At 34.3% G+C, this 17,418-nt stretch overlaps 1 protein-coding gene across 1 annotated transcript in view; it reads right to left on the bottom strand.

Moving 5' to 3' along the window:
* LOC129269132 (deleted in malignant brain tumors 1 protein-like) overlaps positions 1-12,854 on the bottom strand; it is a 34,786-nt gene extending 21,932 nt beyond the window's left edge. Inside the window, exons 1-3 of the mRNA XM_064095710.1 lie at positions 12,680-12,854; positions 7,190-7,323; positions 387-492 (exon numbers count right to left, since the gene is read on the bottom strand). Of these exons, the coding sequence (XP_063951780.1) occupies positions 387-492; positions 7,190-7,323; positions 12,680-12,854 (415 nt within the window). The remainder of the gene's footprint in view (positions 1-386; positions 493-7,189; positions 7,324-12,679) is intronic.
* Between the last annotated feature and the right edge of the window lie 4,564 nt (positions 12,855-17,418).

Here is a 17,418-nt window from a genome sequence, read left to right on the forward strand (position 1 = left end):
TAAACAATCAAAGTTCATTATCTTTTTTCTAATGAAAATCTTTTTCATTATATTAATCATGGATCACTGTTTTATCTATGTGTATGTCATGTTCATAATCATGATACTCAACAGGGCTCCCTTGCCAATTGACTTGAACTGGACAATCTGTCTTTTTCAAGAAAATATAAATAAATAAAATAAATAAATAAATGAACAAATAAATAAATATCATAATCATAACCATTATTATAACATCAACTTCTGAATAAATGCAAGTAATAACCACATCATTAATCCCTTCTCTTCTCAGTCTGCACATCCCATGGACTCTTTTCTCAGATCACACAGTTCCCAGCATGCACTGGGCTTAGGAACCCCAAGGTCACGCCAAAAACCACTCTGACATTGCACTTCAGAATGACAGTCATTACAAGGGGAAACTTGAGATGTCGATTTCCCTTCGACCTGATAGGCAACATACTCAAAAGCCACGAACATGTTCTTCTTCCCCTGACGGGAAAACACATTCCAAAGCCACGTCTGGAACAACTTCACTCAATTTGGAGGTAGCTGTGATCGTGTCTCTCATATCACTTGGTGTCTTTCAAGGTCATGATGGTATTGGCAATGAGGAACAGTGATATGGAAATATTATTGTCATTGTTTCTGACTTTGTACTAACTTTCCTGAAAGAGAGTTATTCAATGAATATGCATTTATAATAAGTAGTCTGTTGATATGACCTGAGATGAATTAAACAGAACCAATTACAAATACTTGTATGGTTTAGAAGGAATGTATACAGGAATCTAAAAAAAATATCTGACTTGAAAATGCGAGAATAGCTTCACATAGTCCTTGGAAATGTAATTGTTCACATAGTCACAGTTCATGTAAATGCATGATCTAAAATATTAATCTGCTAATGAAATGATAAGTCACCAGTACAATCTATAGATTTGCCTGCCTCTCAAGTAATGAATCTTTAATCTATTATACAAACAATATGACAAAGCCAGCTCTAATGTGGAGTTATCCATTGAACTATATGTAGTTGACAAAGCAAAAGCATAATTGCACAGTTCATAGGCACAGTTTGCCTATTTGATGTGTAATGAAATATAAATGGAAAACCACCTGCCCTACTTTTTTAAAGAATAATAGTGTATAGTGATGCAAGGTCTAAGAAACCCAATGCAGATAAGACGTACTTCCAAATGATAGAAGTTTAGTAACTGTCAATTTGATAATTTTATCACAAACGAGAATAAAAATTTTAGTTTTTTTTTTAACCCCTTGTTATATTATTATACGTGTATATATAAAAATGTTAAAGAATACAAAATTTACTATTAAAAAATCAAAGTTATTCAAATAATAATATTTTGATTATGGCAATAAAATTTCTGTTTCATGTGCAGCAGTTTAATACCAAACAAGGCATAAATTCCTTTAAAGGCACCTCAAAAGTCATATTACAAGACAACAACGATCTTACAGCATAATCCTTGTTTTGCCTTGTTGATTGTGTGTTTTCTTAAAAAAATTGCCACAACATTTTGTGATATGTGAATATTAAACATTATTGAATTAGGGTGGAAATACTATGTATCTGTTAATGATTTGTGTTGAACTTTCTAAAGCCATTTAAAGCTTTGGTAAAGGTTCCATGATGTGAATTACTTGATTATTATCTGACATTCCGATAGTACAAATGTGTAGTGGATGCTTTTTCAGTAGTTAAAATTAAAATTTGTCATTTTTCATGCCGTAAAGATTAAAAGTTGCCTTGTGCTTACTCTTGGCAATTTTTCTATTTTTTGTATAAAAAATAGCCTTTTGAGCACTTTCTTTTAGTAGTTTGATATTAAAAAGCTTCAGACAAATACTCATAAATTTTGAGCCCATTTCATATTAGAAAAAGAGAACACAGATATTCTAATTTGATTGGCCAACCAGTCAAAAATAATTTGTGGTGTAAAATCCCTAAATCTATCCAATACATATCATTCTTATTCTATATCCTTTGAATCATTACCAATTTAGGACACACAAATTCATATAATCTAGTAATGAATTAGAAAAGTTACATGTACATGTACTTTAAGAAGATTTACCAAATATAAAGATATCCTTTGATAAATGCAAAATTTAAACAGTATTCCCAAACCGATAATACATTCATATCTTGATTAGATAGCTACTCTCCACAATATACTTGCACATATTTATTATCATGATAAAATATTAATCTTATTATGGAGGTAGTTACAACATTAATGTAAACCAGCAATTATTATTGAACCTGTGAGATGGTTAAATAACGATTGAAAAGAATGATAATTAGAAGTTTTTTTTTTTTTTTTTTTTTTTTTTAGGGGGGGGGGGGGGGCTAATCACTATTACTTCATGAGGTAATCTTTATATTTATAAGTGCATTAGGAAAGAAAATCAAGAATTTGTAACATGCTGATTTTGCACCATTACTTTGTGTTTGTATTTAATTACATCCAACCACTCTTCTCTATAGATCCCATTTCTGGGCACTGTATCATTAACATTAGCAATTGATTGTGTGATTGATATTTACGATTGATTACACACAACGATGAATGCAGTTGAACATAGAAATCAGTATCACAATCAATCGCTTAGCTGTATGTGACAGGGATCAGGATTTATCCTTATTTCCACTTACCATGAATATTATCATGGGGTATCCCCTTCACAGCTTACCATTATCTCGCTCTCTCTCTCCCTCTTTCTATTTATTCTGCTCTCTCTCTCTTTTCTATCTCCTCCCACACTCACTCTATTTTCCCCTCTCTATATATTTCTTCCCCTCTCTATATATTTCTTCCCCTCTCTCTCTCTTTTCTATCCCCCTATCTTCCCATTCCTTGTTTACCCATCCCCTTTCAATCTCTTCCTTTTCCTCTTCCCTTCCCTCTAATCGACATAAAAATTGTCTACTTCAAGCTATCAGTACACTCTGATATTTTTTTAAATGGTAACAAACACTCTCAAAATAATCTACTCACAATATTGATACCATGTCCAAAGGGCACTTTGTAGAATTTCTAATAAAAAATTTGAAAGATTACTGTTATTTTTTTAAAGAAAATTTTCATTTTTTTAAATTTAAATTGATTTCAAGTCCATACTACAACTTGGGTAAAGTGCCATTAATGCAAAATATTTGTGTATCATTTAACAAGCCAATCTTACAAAATATAGTAGCTGTTGAATCTGTTTTCATGTACAATCACAGAATTTATTCTGTAAAATGGACGTACATTTTCATTTCATATATCATAACTGTATTACGGCATACACATTCATTTGATCTAGTAAAACATTTGAGATATTTCTTTAAATGTTATAAATTTGAACAAAAAAGAAAATATAACCAATATGAGTGAATGTAGGAAATTTAAGAAGTTTGACACTTGAGCAAAAGGCCTTTCGTTTTAACCTAATCAGCCAGAGAGAAAAGTCAATGAATCAACAATTTCAATTTGATGGCATTTGACTCTCAACGAGCAAGATGAGGTAAACTCTCTTTTTACAGGACACATTCTATCAAATGATGGACATTTACTCACTCTCATCAAATCATTGCTCCTTTCTCTTTCCTCCTCTTCTCACAACATTTCTTTGAATATAAATGTCAGTTGTGGTGACAATCTAAAGTTGCATTCAAAAGAATCCAATAAAATGTCCACCCACATGTTTTCATGTATAACAAAAACAAATGGAATGCCTTTGGCAGTCTCCTCAGCCTTACATGGATTCTATATAGCTGCAGTGCTGAATAAGATGAAAAAAAATCATTTGATAATAAAATACAATTTTCACTGATCTCAATTGACCTTTGATCTTCATCATGTTACCTGAAATTTGTGCAAAATTATCAATGATACTTGATTATGACACTTGACTACCCATATGTCCAAGTTTCATGAAATATTAATATCCATTTACTTTCAAAATTATGGTAACATTTCAAAGCTTAATCTTGTTTAAAATTTAAGCTTGATACCACAACATGGACAAAGCTCATTGATTTAATGACCTTTGACCTTGATCAAGTGACTTGAAACTTGTCAAGCTATTGTCAGTACAGAGTTCTGTACTAGGCCTATATGTTCCAACATCATTATTAGGTTTATTGATTCAATTTGATTGCAACACCGGCAACAAGGTTGGCTGGGCCAGGACTGCCATATCGTAACCAACCATGAGCACCGCGTATACAATGTGACGTCAGTTACATCATCTCGCATCATAAATGCAAATGAGACATATTACTACAAAAAATGGGTAGGATGTTCAGTATACTTCATTACCCTTATGTCCAAGTCTCATGAGCTAGGTCCACATACTTTCTATGTTATGATGACATTTCAAAAACTTAACCTTAGGTTAAGATTTCAGTGTTGATTCCCCCAACATGATCTAAGTTCATTGACCCTAAATGACCTTTGACTTTAGTCATGTGACCTGAAACACAGGCAGGATATTCAGTAATACTTGATTAACCTTATTTGCAAGTTTCATGAACTAGGTCAATATCCTTTTTTAGTTATTATGATGTCATCTCAAAAACTTAACCTTAGGTTAAGATTTCACTGTTGACGCTGCCGCCGTAGGAAAAGCGGCGCCTATAGTCTCGCTCTGCTATGCAGGCGAGACAAAAAATTGAAATATCAGCAAATAGAAAAAGTCAAGATGAAAAGGAACAAGCATCCAAGCAGAAGGAGAAAGAGAAAGGAAAATAATATTAAAAAATGCAATAAATAATAAACCCAAGATATATTGAAGGAAAGAGTAATTAAAATCTTCAGATCAAACCAAACTTTGACACAAGATCAATTCACGCAGGTTTTGACGAGACACCTCGAACGGAATGATTGAAGTACAAAATGATAAAGGAATTAGACATCAAACCCCAAATCTGACATACGATCCCAAAATGGCACATCCGCCAAACATGCCGATGAGGTAAAACTAGGGTAAATGGGATACCCCTCATCTCATCAAAATGCACACCACGTGCTGTTGAGGGTAACATACTTGACCGGGTAATGGCCTTGTCCGAATCCGACACTAGCTTGTCGAACCCTGTTGGCTTCCATAATGGGACATTTGGTACAAAATCAATAGAAGCGGGATCGACGGGCGCAGTTCTGATTTACCCTGGCTCACACCTCGGCAGACGATGCACACCGTCTTCACGATCGATCATATCGAAAAGAGAGAAAGTTTACCGCTGCCGATCGGGAAATACAAGTCCTCTGTGGCTGCGGTGGCCACACTTGCAAACCTGAGAGCGCGGGTGCTCAAAACTGTTTGCAAGGTTCAAAATCAATATAGCACGAGACATTTTTGTTCCATCTGATGTTGACAGTTCGGGGGCACATGGACAAAACACCCACATCAGAAACATTCTTTGGAAGCTAAGGGTTGGTGAGAGTTTCTGGAAAGAAACAAGTGATTTGTCAAGTTAAGGAGTGTCTTGATCAAACTTATTAGAAGAAGGTTTTTTTTAATAGAAAGATCACAAGTACGGATCACCATGACATTCTGGCTGAAACCAACACTGATACCAGAGTGTCATGATCGTTGCAAGAATACTTGGCAGTTATATATCTTTTTATTTTTAATTCCAGAGGGGAAAAAGTGCCTTTATTACTTTCGTATTGAATCAATATCAACTCAAAAAATATAGTCAAGTTCCCCCAAAAAAGGAACACAGGTTATGCCTACTGTTGAAACTCATTTTTAGAAATTGTTATCACAACTGGATTTTATGTTAAAGATTAAAACTTAATTTCATTCAAATTTCACAAAAAGTTTCAATAAAAAGAAGAGTACGACAAAACGTCATCCAATTTGGGCAAAATATGAGTTTCTTACAAGAAAACATACAGCCTCTCATTTCTTGCTTGAAAAACCCACATAGTGCCCAATATATGCGTGCCAATTCATTTTTTCACTTGATCCAGGGAATTTGATGATAAAGGCTGCATTTTGAGGTCTTTAGAATATGAAATCATTAAAATTCAATATTATTTCACCTCATAATATGGTCAAGCTCAGAGTAGCAACCAAAAGTTGTAGAGTTAGTGACCAACACTCCTAAATTTCATCAAATTGACAACCGATGTTTGCACTTTGCAGAAACTAGTATGACCTATGATCCACCATCATACTTACTTCACAGCCACCACATTTTATATGTATGACTAACACAGAGAAATATGAAAAAGGAAATATTCTGTATAACCATCAAAAGAATTCAGAACACATCTTAACTTCCAAGAATGAAAACCTAGATACAGAAAGTAGATGAAAATTGTAAAAATATAAAAAATCAGATCAATACAGTTTCAAAATTATATCACATTTTTCAACATACTTGGGAGATAAAGGCAATTTCTGACGATGCCTCCCTGTTCCAGTTCCCAATTTCCTGTGGAAATTGTTTTCTGAAAAGATCCGAGAAGATAAAGGGAAGGGGAGGAAACCGGAGATTGTGCATTCTCAAGAAACTCTTCCCGGTGCTTTGCCACAAAGAAGCTATCTAATGGAGAAGGCTACATCATCAGGAACATTATACCAGACATCTTACGGAAGAGTGAAAAAATTCTAAATAGGTTAATCTATGGATGTAAAATTAGGGAAAAAAAAGGGGATGAAGAAAACAGCTATAAGATGAAGGAAAAGAAAAAGAAAAAAAGAAAGAGAGAGAGAGGGGTGGGTGAGGGGGATCTAGAGAGAGAGGTAATGTAAATAGAGAGTGAGAGATATATAAAGGAGTCAAAGGGAATTAAAGAAGGAAAAGAGGGGGGGGGGTGATATCTTTATTCATATGCTTTACAAACTTGATCCATTATATTTTTCTTTCATACCAATTTACACTTTACATGAAGTGAGAACTGTTATATTAAAACATTTTTACTTTATAAAGAACTAAGCATTTATCCAACATATGAATGGCCAAGGAGTGGCCACTTTTGATTTATCACCACATGTAATAAGCAAATAATCAGCGAAATACCCATTCGAGGTGAGCTGGATGTAGCTTTAATAATAAGACTTGTATTTCATCTTTCCATCTTGACTAGATGCTCAAGGTGCTGCAGAGCAGATATAATACATGTTTGAACAATAAGTCGATGTCTGTCAAAAAGTACTCTTATACAGGTATGTTTTCAGGTTGCCCCTGAAAGTAGTCACTGAGGTCTGGGTTTCCAAACTCTGTGGAAGAGAATTCCACAGGTTTGGCCCTGCATGAGCAACGCCCCCGTTCCCCCATGATTTCTTCAAAACTGAAATCTGTAAGAGATTAGATGATGAGGGTCATAAGGTTCTTGAGGGTTGGTAGGGTTGGCTTTCTTTCTCAAGTGAAGCTGAGGAAAGTTAGTGTGTACATCCAGATTACTGAGGATGTTATAGTTTGTCTCGTCACTTAACAATAACATAAGCACTGGTGTACAGATGGGGGTCTCTTGCCTCTTGCCCCAACACCAACTTTTTCTTGACCAAGATAAAAAAAGAAAAGGAAAGAAAAGGAAAGAAAAAAAGAAAGGTGAAATGTGATATCATTTTCAGAATATTTTGTCAAAATATAACACAAAATTTGATTTTAAAGATGAAAATGTTGAAATTTTTGCTTGCTCTCAACTTTTATCAATTTTAAGCAATACAGCATATCTAGCCCCCCTTTTTTTGGCTCATTATGCCACTGACATCAAGAGATGATTTTAATGCCATGTATTCCACATCCAAGATCATTGAAGTATATAGGAAATAAACAATAAAATTCTCCAACAGATATTAGTTTGGTATTCATATCAATTCTTAACGATTTGATTAAAAAGTCATCACAAAAAATTATATATTTTTATTCAATTATTGGAGTGAAAATAGAAATATTGAAATTTAATGAAACATTTAAAACTAAAGTAAATTTGAAAGCATGCTTTTATCATTCTCTCACTTGTACACAATGCCCTGTGTTTTGTAAAATTGTACAATAACTTAAAATCACCAAACTTCCTTTTTTTTACATCAAATATTATTCCAGTGTAAAGCTGGTTAGATGTTTATATATAAAAGATCTATTTGATATTGACGTACACATGAATTTGGAATATTATATTTTTGAGGGTGTGCAAGTTTTCATAAATGACCTTTTACCAAACATTTCAAGCACTTGTAACAGAATATAGAAAATCACAATTTCTTGTACGTGATATGTTTCGCAGTATCAGACAAAAATATGAAAACAACGTCAAGGATGACTTCTAGATTTTAACTAAAATCACATCCATTCGAAATGAATCTCTTTTGTCTGCAATGTACATCTATAGAAATTAAGAATGCATCGCAATCGACCACGCTTCCTTGTCTTTTACCAGAACTACTCCCTGCCTGGCAAAAAAAACTTCTATTCATCAAAAGAAGTGATATGATATATAATGTTTTGGGGGAGCAGGATATCACGATATAGCATGAGTTCGATTTTCTCTTTGCTGGAAATGGAAGGAAAAATGTTTCTGTTTTTTTTGTTGTTGGAAATTGCATTAAAAATTACCTTCAGTTATAATTGGTTTTTTGTTTGAAAAATAGAGGGATTCGATAGACAAATATCTCAGTCGTGAATTGTTAGTTGTACCTTTGGTTCAAGAGAGGGATGTCTCTCAAATTGCAAGAAATTCTACAATTAAATTTGATCTAAATTGTGACATACAGGCTATGTAAGGAGAAGTGCATATCTGAATGTATGTCACATTGAATCAATGAAGAGGGGAGATGAGACATTAAGATATATTGCAAAAGATATGATTTCAAGGATCTATTTTGCCTTAAATCTCGAACATTAGCTATCAAATGAGAAATGCAACATTACAGATAAAAAGAGAAGCTACTTCTGTTTCATAATTTCATGCATGCAACTTTATAAAGAACAAACATTTAGTGTATCATTTGAAACAGTAATACATAAATCTTAACAACTTTCAGAACAATATATATTTTCATAAACGATTTAAAAAACAAAGGGCATTTGAAATGAAAACATAGTCAAGGATTAGCCAGCATCTTCAGAATACCCCCAGAGGCTTTGTCAGAGTTTTTTCTGCATCACAATGTTTTCACATGATGTTAACATCAGAAAATGACACCCATCATAATCCCATTAAAGAGAATATGTGCCTGAGGACATTCATATAATTGTCTAAAGTAATGTCATATATGTTTACCTAACACTGCAGCTGAAATAAATTCTTCACTTGACAAGAACCATGCCAATCATAAGAAAGGTTATTTCTCTACACACGCCACTAATGATGATAAAAATAGATGTGAAACTGAACTGTGCATTAGAATTCACTGAGCTTGAATAGAAAACATGTTATCTTTCCAAATTAAATTTGTTGTTATAAAATTAAACTATAATATTAAATTTAGTGCTTTCCATTTACCATTTGAAGATATCATATGTATAGTATACTGCTTATTTCAACCATCAAATATTCATAATTTTTCTCATTGTTCACTCAATTTCATTCAAACTTTCACCTGTAGATCTGCTTCATTGAATTTTCTTTTGAGTTCTGTGAAGTCTTGGTTTTATCTGTTAAATAATGTGCAATATCCTGAAAGTTTCAAATAATTTCTTGTTTAGATAATTGAATTTCATTGAACTGCATTCAATTTTTTAATGAACATTTATCTTAAGTAGACTCTCTCTTTTACAGATTCCCTGTATCATATCATCATTCCAATCGAGATTTTACATAATTTCATAATTTTTCTTTAAAAACTTGTAAATTCACATATATTCTTACATCAATCAAAGTATTTTTATTCATTTTCACTAACAACAGCTTTTTATAAATCAAGCATTTGAAATTATACTTTGCTCTCTTTTCCAATATTTTCTCACTTTTTAAAAACAAAATGATAGAGGATCAATTATTTTCATAAGTTGTTTCTCGGTTGATTTTTATTTTTTTTACCAATATCAAATATCTAAATACAATTGCTATTTAGTTGGTTCATATTTCTATGATTATATCATATATTCTTGTTTGTAATTTGAACATTTCAGCCTGCAACTACTGACAAGATTATATCCTGATAATTTCATGTAATTCCACGCCTGAGGTTTTATATAAACAAGACATGAACACGCACACAATCAAATTAAATTTTGATGTATAATCGGTAAAGTTACCAAAAAACCTCCCACATTTTATTTTTTTTTGAACTTACACACTATAACCATTTTGAGGCACATGCATTAATATAATGAAGTAATGAATTGGAATAGTGATATGGGGGGATTTACCAAAACTTAAGAAGGCTTTAAGCATATTATAACCGGCAACAAATGAAAAGGCGGATACCATCTTCATAAGAGTGTGTCACCAGATACAATTGAGATTTCTTCTATATTTCATCTTTTCTGGAATGAAGTTTGAAAATTTACTTGTCATTCTTTCGAATTATATCTTTTTTCCTTATCATTGTAGTTACATCCTTTACACCCTCCAATTGTTTCTAATGAAATTTGAAAAATATTATTATTGAAATTAATAGAGAAATTCCTACAACTAAATAAAGTGTTAGAACATATTTCGAACTGCTCCAAAATTTCCTCCACATCATAGTTTGGCATTGTTAATGGAAATACAACCTTCTACCTCTCATCGTAACATACATGCACTTAAAACATATGGAGTGCCACAATATGATGTATGTCACATCTTCATTCCTGGGGATATAAGTATTGGAGGAACACCCTTGTTTTGTTTGAAATCAATTCTTCTCTGTCATCTCCGTCTTACATTTTATTTCTACACACAGTGTCAAGTCATGATCTATGAGATCATTGTTTGATATCTCTCAGTTATGACTGAATGGGTTTGCCATCAATACTAGACATAAAAGCCAAACCAATATAATGGCAGTGAGTCAAGCAAGGAATAGTCTTTAAAACCATGGTCAATTGTGACCTCATTTGCGTACAGTTAGCAATCTATATATCTTTTGATAACAATAATAATACATCAATAAGTTAATAGAGAAAGTCTAAAACTGTCTTATTTTTTTTTATTTTGCCTGTTTTTTTAAATATTTTTCTTATTTTTTTGCCATGTTTTGCCTATACTTTCTTTTATCAATTAAACTCTACTCAGTTAGGGTGAACCTGGCCTTAAAAAAGTTAAGGTGCTCATAAAGGATTTTATCAATAATAACACTGTTTAACACGTTTAATATTTTCTAACATGTATTTAAGATATATAATAAGAAATTACATTTACAACTACCCCCCCCCCACTTTTCCTTGTTCTCACGTTTATTGTTATTACGTTTATACTGATATGGAATAACATAATAGGGGTAAATATCTGAAAATTATATATTTAGAACATGCTCTTCCAAGCAAATTGAAACCTCATCAACAGATATGCAAAATCAGTTACGAATCATAACCATGGAATGATCAAATAACGTGAAATTCCAATTCTTTCCTGTGCTCACTGTTTTCCATTAAGTTTGTATCTGGCCATATTTGAAATGCATATAATGCCATCATCAGGGCCACTTCAGGATGAACAAAACAAAAACTCAGAAGAATCAAACGCATTTAAAATCTGATCTGTTTTCCAAATTAACCAACAAAGTTTAAAGTTGTTTTTCTCCACCCACTCAGAAATTACCTCAATTCCTTTTGCTGTCTTTTTCTATCGAAATGCAATAAACATACTGACAGAATGTAAACATGCAAAAAATTGGAAATTAGCCAAAGCCCACTCTCAGTAATACATTTTCTCTATGGCGGCCGTACGGCGAGTCAAAAACAGCCGTTTTATTCATTTTTATTCAAACCATCTATATTTAACTGGTACAAAAAATGTTAAAACGGCTATTTTCAACTTGCCGTAGAGCAAATGTGACAGAGGTATTAATTGGGAAGATAAAACAATAAAATGATAAATGAGGAGAAGCAATGCAAGGCTGTATTCAATGTCAATTTTCATGTTTAAACAGTGCACATGAATCATGATTGAAAACTCAATTACAAAGCACAGAACACAAATATGATCAGCAGTGCACTGTTCAGTGTAGCTGATTATTTGTTGATCGCCTTTAAATTTCCCACTTTCGTTAGCGTAGCTTTAGTGCGCAGTTTGACCCATCACAAGAAAGGTCAATTCTGGCACTGTTTGTACAAGCTTCCACTGTGAGAGCAAATTTAAAGACGTTTAAAAACTCAATCGTGTTCAATGTCACACTTGCGATACTGAAGGTCGTAAAATCTGAGCTGATCACGTTTACAAATGCATCTTTTTTCGACGTTAAATAAATTTTCCTCCGAATCATGATTTGAAAGACGTTTACTTTTACGACCAAGAGCAAATGACATTGAACACACCCTTTGTTTCTCATTTATGCATCTTGTAATCGCTTTTACAGTCATGATTCATGTTGCATTGTAAATTGAAAACTGACAATGAGCACAACCTAAGTCTAATGTTATCTAAAAAAATTGTTGAAAATACATGGGAGTGGGAGGGGGAGGCTGTGCATCTTCCAATATACATGTTATCTATTTACATTAAAGAAGATGAACAAAAAATAAAGATTACGGAGGAAAGGTAATAATTGCAAAAATCCTCACCTTCTATGGGCTCAGGTGTATTGACTAGGTTTGCTATGACATCACCGATAAGCAACATCAAACAGATAGAGAAGACTCGCAGGACAAACCAAGATCTCTTCCATCTTTTCCATCGCTTTCTTCCCGTCCCAACCACCACCATCTCTAACACTTCTGTCACCTTCATGCTTGCCATCGGTCAATCGTGTTTATCAGCAAACTCTGATCTCTAACCAAACAGCCGACTAGAGATCTACGGGCCACTGAGGTAATTCCATCTTGAATTCCAACACGGTTGGTCCAGTGAGCACGACTCAGCGGTCAGTGTTGACCGAGTGTCCTGTCCCTTGCATCAGAATGAGATAGGAGGAGAGGACGCTTTGCTGAACCCCTCACGGAGATTCACTGACCAGCGAGGATGGGGGAGAAAACAGGCTTTGTTTGCAGAGACTTGTTTTATTCTTTCACCCCGTTCTCTCACTTTCACGTTGAGGTGTGGAATGATGTGATGCTGTTTGGTCTCTGTCTCAATCCCTCATCGATTCTTTCACATCCAAAGACATTCAAGGAATTCCATGAATTACCACCTCAAGCCTCCTATAGACATGTGATGAAAGCTGAAGACTCAGCTGATCACTGACTGAAACCACACTCCTGTCACATCACAATTTTGTTTTAAAACCTTCATCTGCTTCGTATCTTTACAAGCAATTAATTAACCCACACTTACGAGTTTCTACATTTTTTTTTAAATCACGGCAGCTACGCGATATGCTTCCCCCAACACCACCTCCTGCCAAGCACAAAAGATGGAGTCACAATTAATCTGGGTAGAGATGAGACGAAGACACGAGACACCTGCTACTGATGAGGATTTTATCTTGTTTCTGCGGTGCAAGGAGTCAGATTACAGCGCACCACCTCTCAGTGCTGATCAGAGGTGTCATGCGCTACACCTCTCTCATCGTTGTATACAATCACAGAGAGGCCTGGAATGCTGACAGTTCATGAGATTGAGATGTAGGTTGCAATCTCTGCCTTGGGTTGGAAACGCAAGCTCTTTGTACTTTTCACCCTCCGGATGGTCTTAGGATGGTGCAGAGATGAGTTTTATATCTGAGGGGGAAAATAAACAGAAAAAAGGCTCATCATTAGTTAATGCGTGGAAGGAATGCTGTCAAGGACCCTGTTAACATTTAGCTTAGCGATTGAATGCGGGCCTGATTTTTACAATTGATCATACACAAACATTAATGCATTCAATTGTAGAAATTAGCCCTCTGATTGATCACTAAGCTTTAAGTTACAGGGCGCAGGAATCAAGGTGGCACTCTGTTGATGTTTCGCATGGAAAATCAAGAGGGAAAAGTTTACTGACTCTATCCTGCAAGGATTAATGTATCAATGAAAATCTCCCAGGCAGAGTCTGAAGAACCCAGCAAATGTGTGGTTGGGAACAGGGGAAAATGAGAGACAGCAAATCTGGAATGACCACACAAAGGGATGATTCTGTGGGGATAAGAGGGTATTGACAAGGATTGATTATTCAACAACTTGGTAAATACCTGGGGAAACTTGGAGTGCAGGTGTAAAGAAAGAAACAAGGGGGGAGGGACTAATAGATGAGAGAAAAAAAACACAGAGAAAGTATTAGAAGAATTGTAGTCAATGCAATCAATCATAGAACTAGCACATCAATGATGTGGAGCTCATCTGGCATCTCGCTATGAAATTTAACACAATTTTAATTTCAGCCCAGTTGACACTGTAGTGAATTACATTGGTGACATAAATTGAGGATATATAATTGAAATTGATGAAGAAATGACATAGAAGCATTTTTTGTGATCTATGAATAAATTTCATATAAATTAAGCATAAATAATTTTCTAGTCGAAATTTCTAAACTCTGTGTAGAACCTTGGTGAACCTCATGTAGCTCTCAGATGGAACAAAAATAAAGTGGAATTTTCTGTGATTTATGAATACATTTTGCATAAATTGGTATAAATAATTTTCTACTGAAAATGTCAAAATTCTATGCAGAAGTTTGGTGAACCTCATGAAGTTCTACCAGATGGAAGAAAAAAAAAATCAAAATCGGTCGACAATTAAAGAAGAAGAAGCATTTTATCAGAATTTTTAAAAATATGCATAAATTAGCATATTTTATGAGTTTCAAAATTCTGTGTAGACGGTTTGAATCCCCCACCTAATGCTATCATATAAAGCAAACAGAATTGAAATCAGACTTGAAATGATGAAGCATTTTGAAATTCAGTCAACAATTAAAGAAGAGGCATTTTCTGTGATTTATGAAGTTTGCATAAATTAGCATAAATAATTTTCTACTCCAAATTTAAAAATTCTGTGTAGAAGTTTGGTAAACCTCACGAAGCTCTACCTGATGGAAGAAAAAAAAATCAAAATCGGTCAACAAATAAAGAAGCATTTTAAGTTAATTTTTAAAAATATGCATAAATTAATTTTGCATAAATTAGCATAAAAATTGTTCTTGTCAAAATTTCAAAATTCTGTGTAGAACTTTGGTGAACCTCATAAAGCTGTACCAGATGGAAGCAAAAAATTCAAAATCGGTCAATAAATAAAGAAATAGAAGCATTTTGAAAAATGTGCATAAATTAGCATATTTAATGACTTTCAAAATTCTGTGTAGAAGTTTTGAATCCCCCACCTAGTGCTATCATATAAAGCAAACAGAATTGAAATCAGACTTGAAATGGCGAAGAAGAAGCATTTTGAAATTGTGGACGGACGACAGACGCCAGACGACGGACGCCACGCCACGGCATAAGCTCATCTGGCCCTTCGGGCCGGATGAGCAAAAAATGTTCTATGATCATTGCTTAGCTTTGTGTTACGGGCCCCTGGTAAGGACATAAACAACACAAATGAAGAATAGAAAAAAAAAGACAAAGAGAGCCCGGGGGGCCACTTACATTGACGAGTGGATACCATGCGCCACCAAAAAACACGTAAGAAGGATGTCTTTTTCAAGATAGGGCACGTTACGTACGTAACGTAATAAGGGTGTCAAAAACACTAAAATAATGAAAAAAGGGTATCTATTTCGCTAGGAAAGCTACGTGTTTAGTGTCAGATCTGCGAGGGTATAAAAAATTAAGACTAAAATGTTTTAAAAAGGATGTACTTTTTGCCCCAACAGTCAACACTACGTGTTTAGAGTACGATTTGTGTGAGGTGTGGGAGGTGGGGCGGTACTATTGGTACAACTAAACCCAATGATGTAGGTAAAGGTAAAACCGACGACCGCAGACGACCAACGTCCGTGACATAACAATTACTTGTTTAGGGGTTCAATTCAGGGAATTCTTGCCAATAGTATCGTTTTGTTTCTAATACTTGTTAAGGGTAGGGTTTCACACGCCAATACTTGTTAAGGGGTGCATTTTCAAAATATAGAAAATATGTGTTTAGGGTGCTTTTCAAGACCCAATGGTCGCGCATGGTATCCACTCGTCGATGGAAGTGCCCCCCCCCCCCCCCCCCCGGAAAGAGAGTGAGAGAAGGGGGGGGGTGGGGAGGTAAGAGTTCAGAGTGGGAAAAGATTGGAGAATATGGATAAGAGATAACCTAAATGGAAAACAAGACAGCTAAAATTACGAAAAACAAATTTTACAAATCTAATATGTCTCTTTAGGACAGGAAATTGGCTTAAGAAGATTTTTCCACAACATTCAGAATCTACCATCCTTTCTGCCCTACATTTCAAATACTGCCACAAACTTATGCAGCCTTATATTTGATAATTTTCAAGTGGTTCTTTATTGAGGCATCCAAAAGGAATAAAATAATGATGAAAAAGAAATTTGATATATTAATGAAATATTAGAAAAGTAGAAAATACTGGAATGAAAATGTTCAAGAAAATAACAATGAGAACAGCAGCAAAAGAAATTGTAACCAACAAAGTAAAAGAGAAAAATATACTGAACATACTTGGGATTGGTAAACAATTCTGAGTTGATGATACTTCATGTATTGAGTGAGAGAGGAAAACAGGGTATGATGTCATGGATCCCTACATGTACTGCATACTTAACACGACAAAATAACAAAGGAAAAATACTCTTCAATACCACATGTTCCTTCTGTTTGAATATTCGGGTTAACGATTCTTTGGCTCTCTAAATGATATTTTCAAACCAAATGAAGTGGTTTTAAACGATGCTCACATTTACTCGAAGTTATTTTCCATGAATAAAAATGAGAAAAACAGTGCACATGTTTACTTCTTATACTCTGTTTTTCTCTTGTAGGTAATGTAGATTCATTCAGTAATTGTTGAAAGTTAGGTCTTCACATACTCCCACAATCCTTGGTGAAAAGAGGCATTAATCCTTAACAAAAACTTACAGAAAGGAGACAAGAAGACAGTAGATATTGAGAGACGCCTTTATACATCAGTCATCCCAAGTCTCATGAAAAGACGACACCTTTAATCAGTGTTAATAGAGACACAAAGAATACAATTCATCCAAGTGAAGGCTCCCAGGCAATATCAACATCCAACAGACGAGGAGGAGAAGCAACACGGCAGGGGAGATAACATTGATGAGTGTTGTAATTTGGAGGGATATAATAGACAAATAGAAGTACATCATGTCTCTTGCCCTCCTGCCGACGAGATGCCACAATGATATGGTTTTAATGCACTTTAACAAGTATGAGGAGTCGGGGTGCTGTTTTACTCCATGTGAAATTGATGGAGAATTATG

The sequence above is a fragment of the Lytechinus pictus genome, chromosome 2, assembly GCF_037042905.1.
Source record: "Lytechinus pictus isolate F3 Inbred chromosome 2, Lp3.0, whole genome shotgun sequence".
NCBI lineage: Eukaryota > Metazoa > Echinodermata > Echinoidea > Temnopleuroida > Toxopneustidae > Lytechinus > Lytechinus pictus.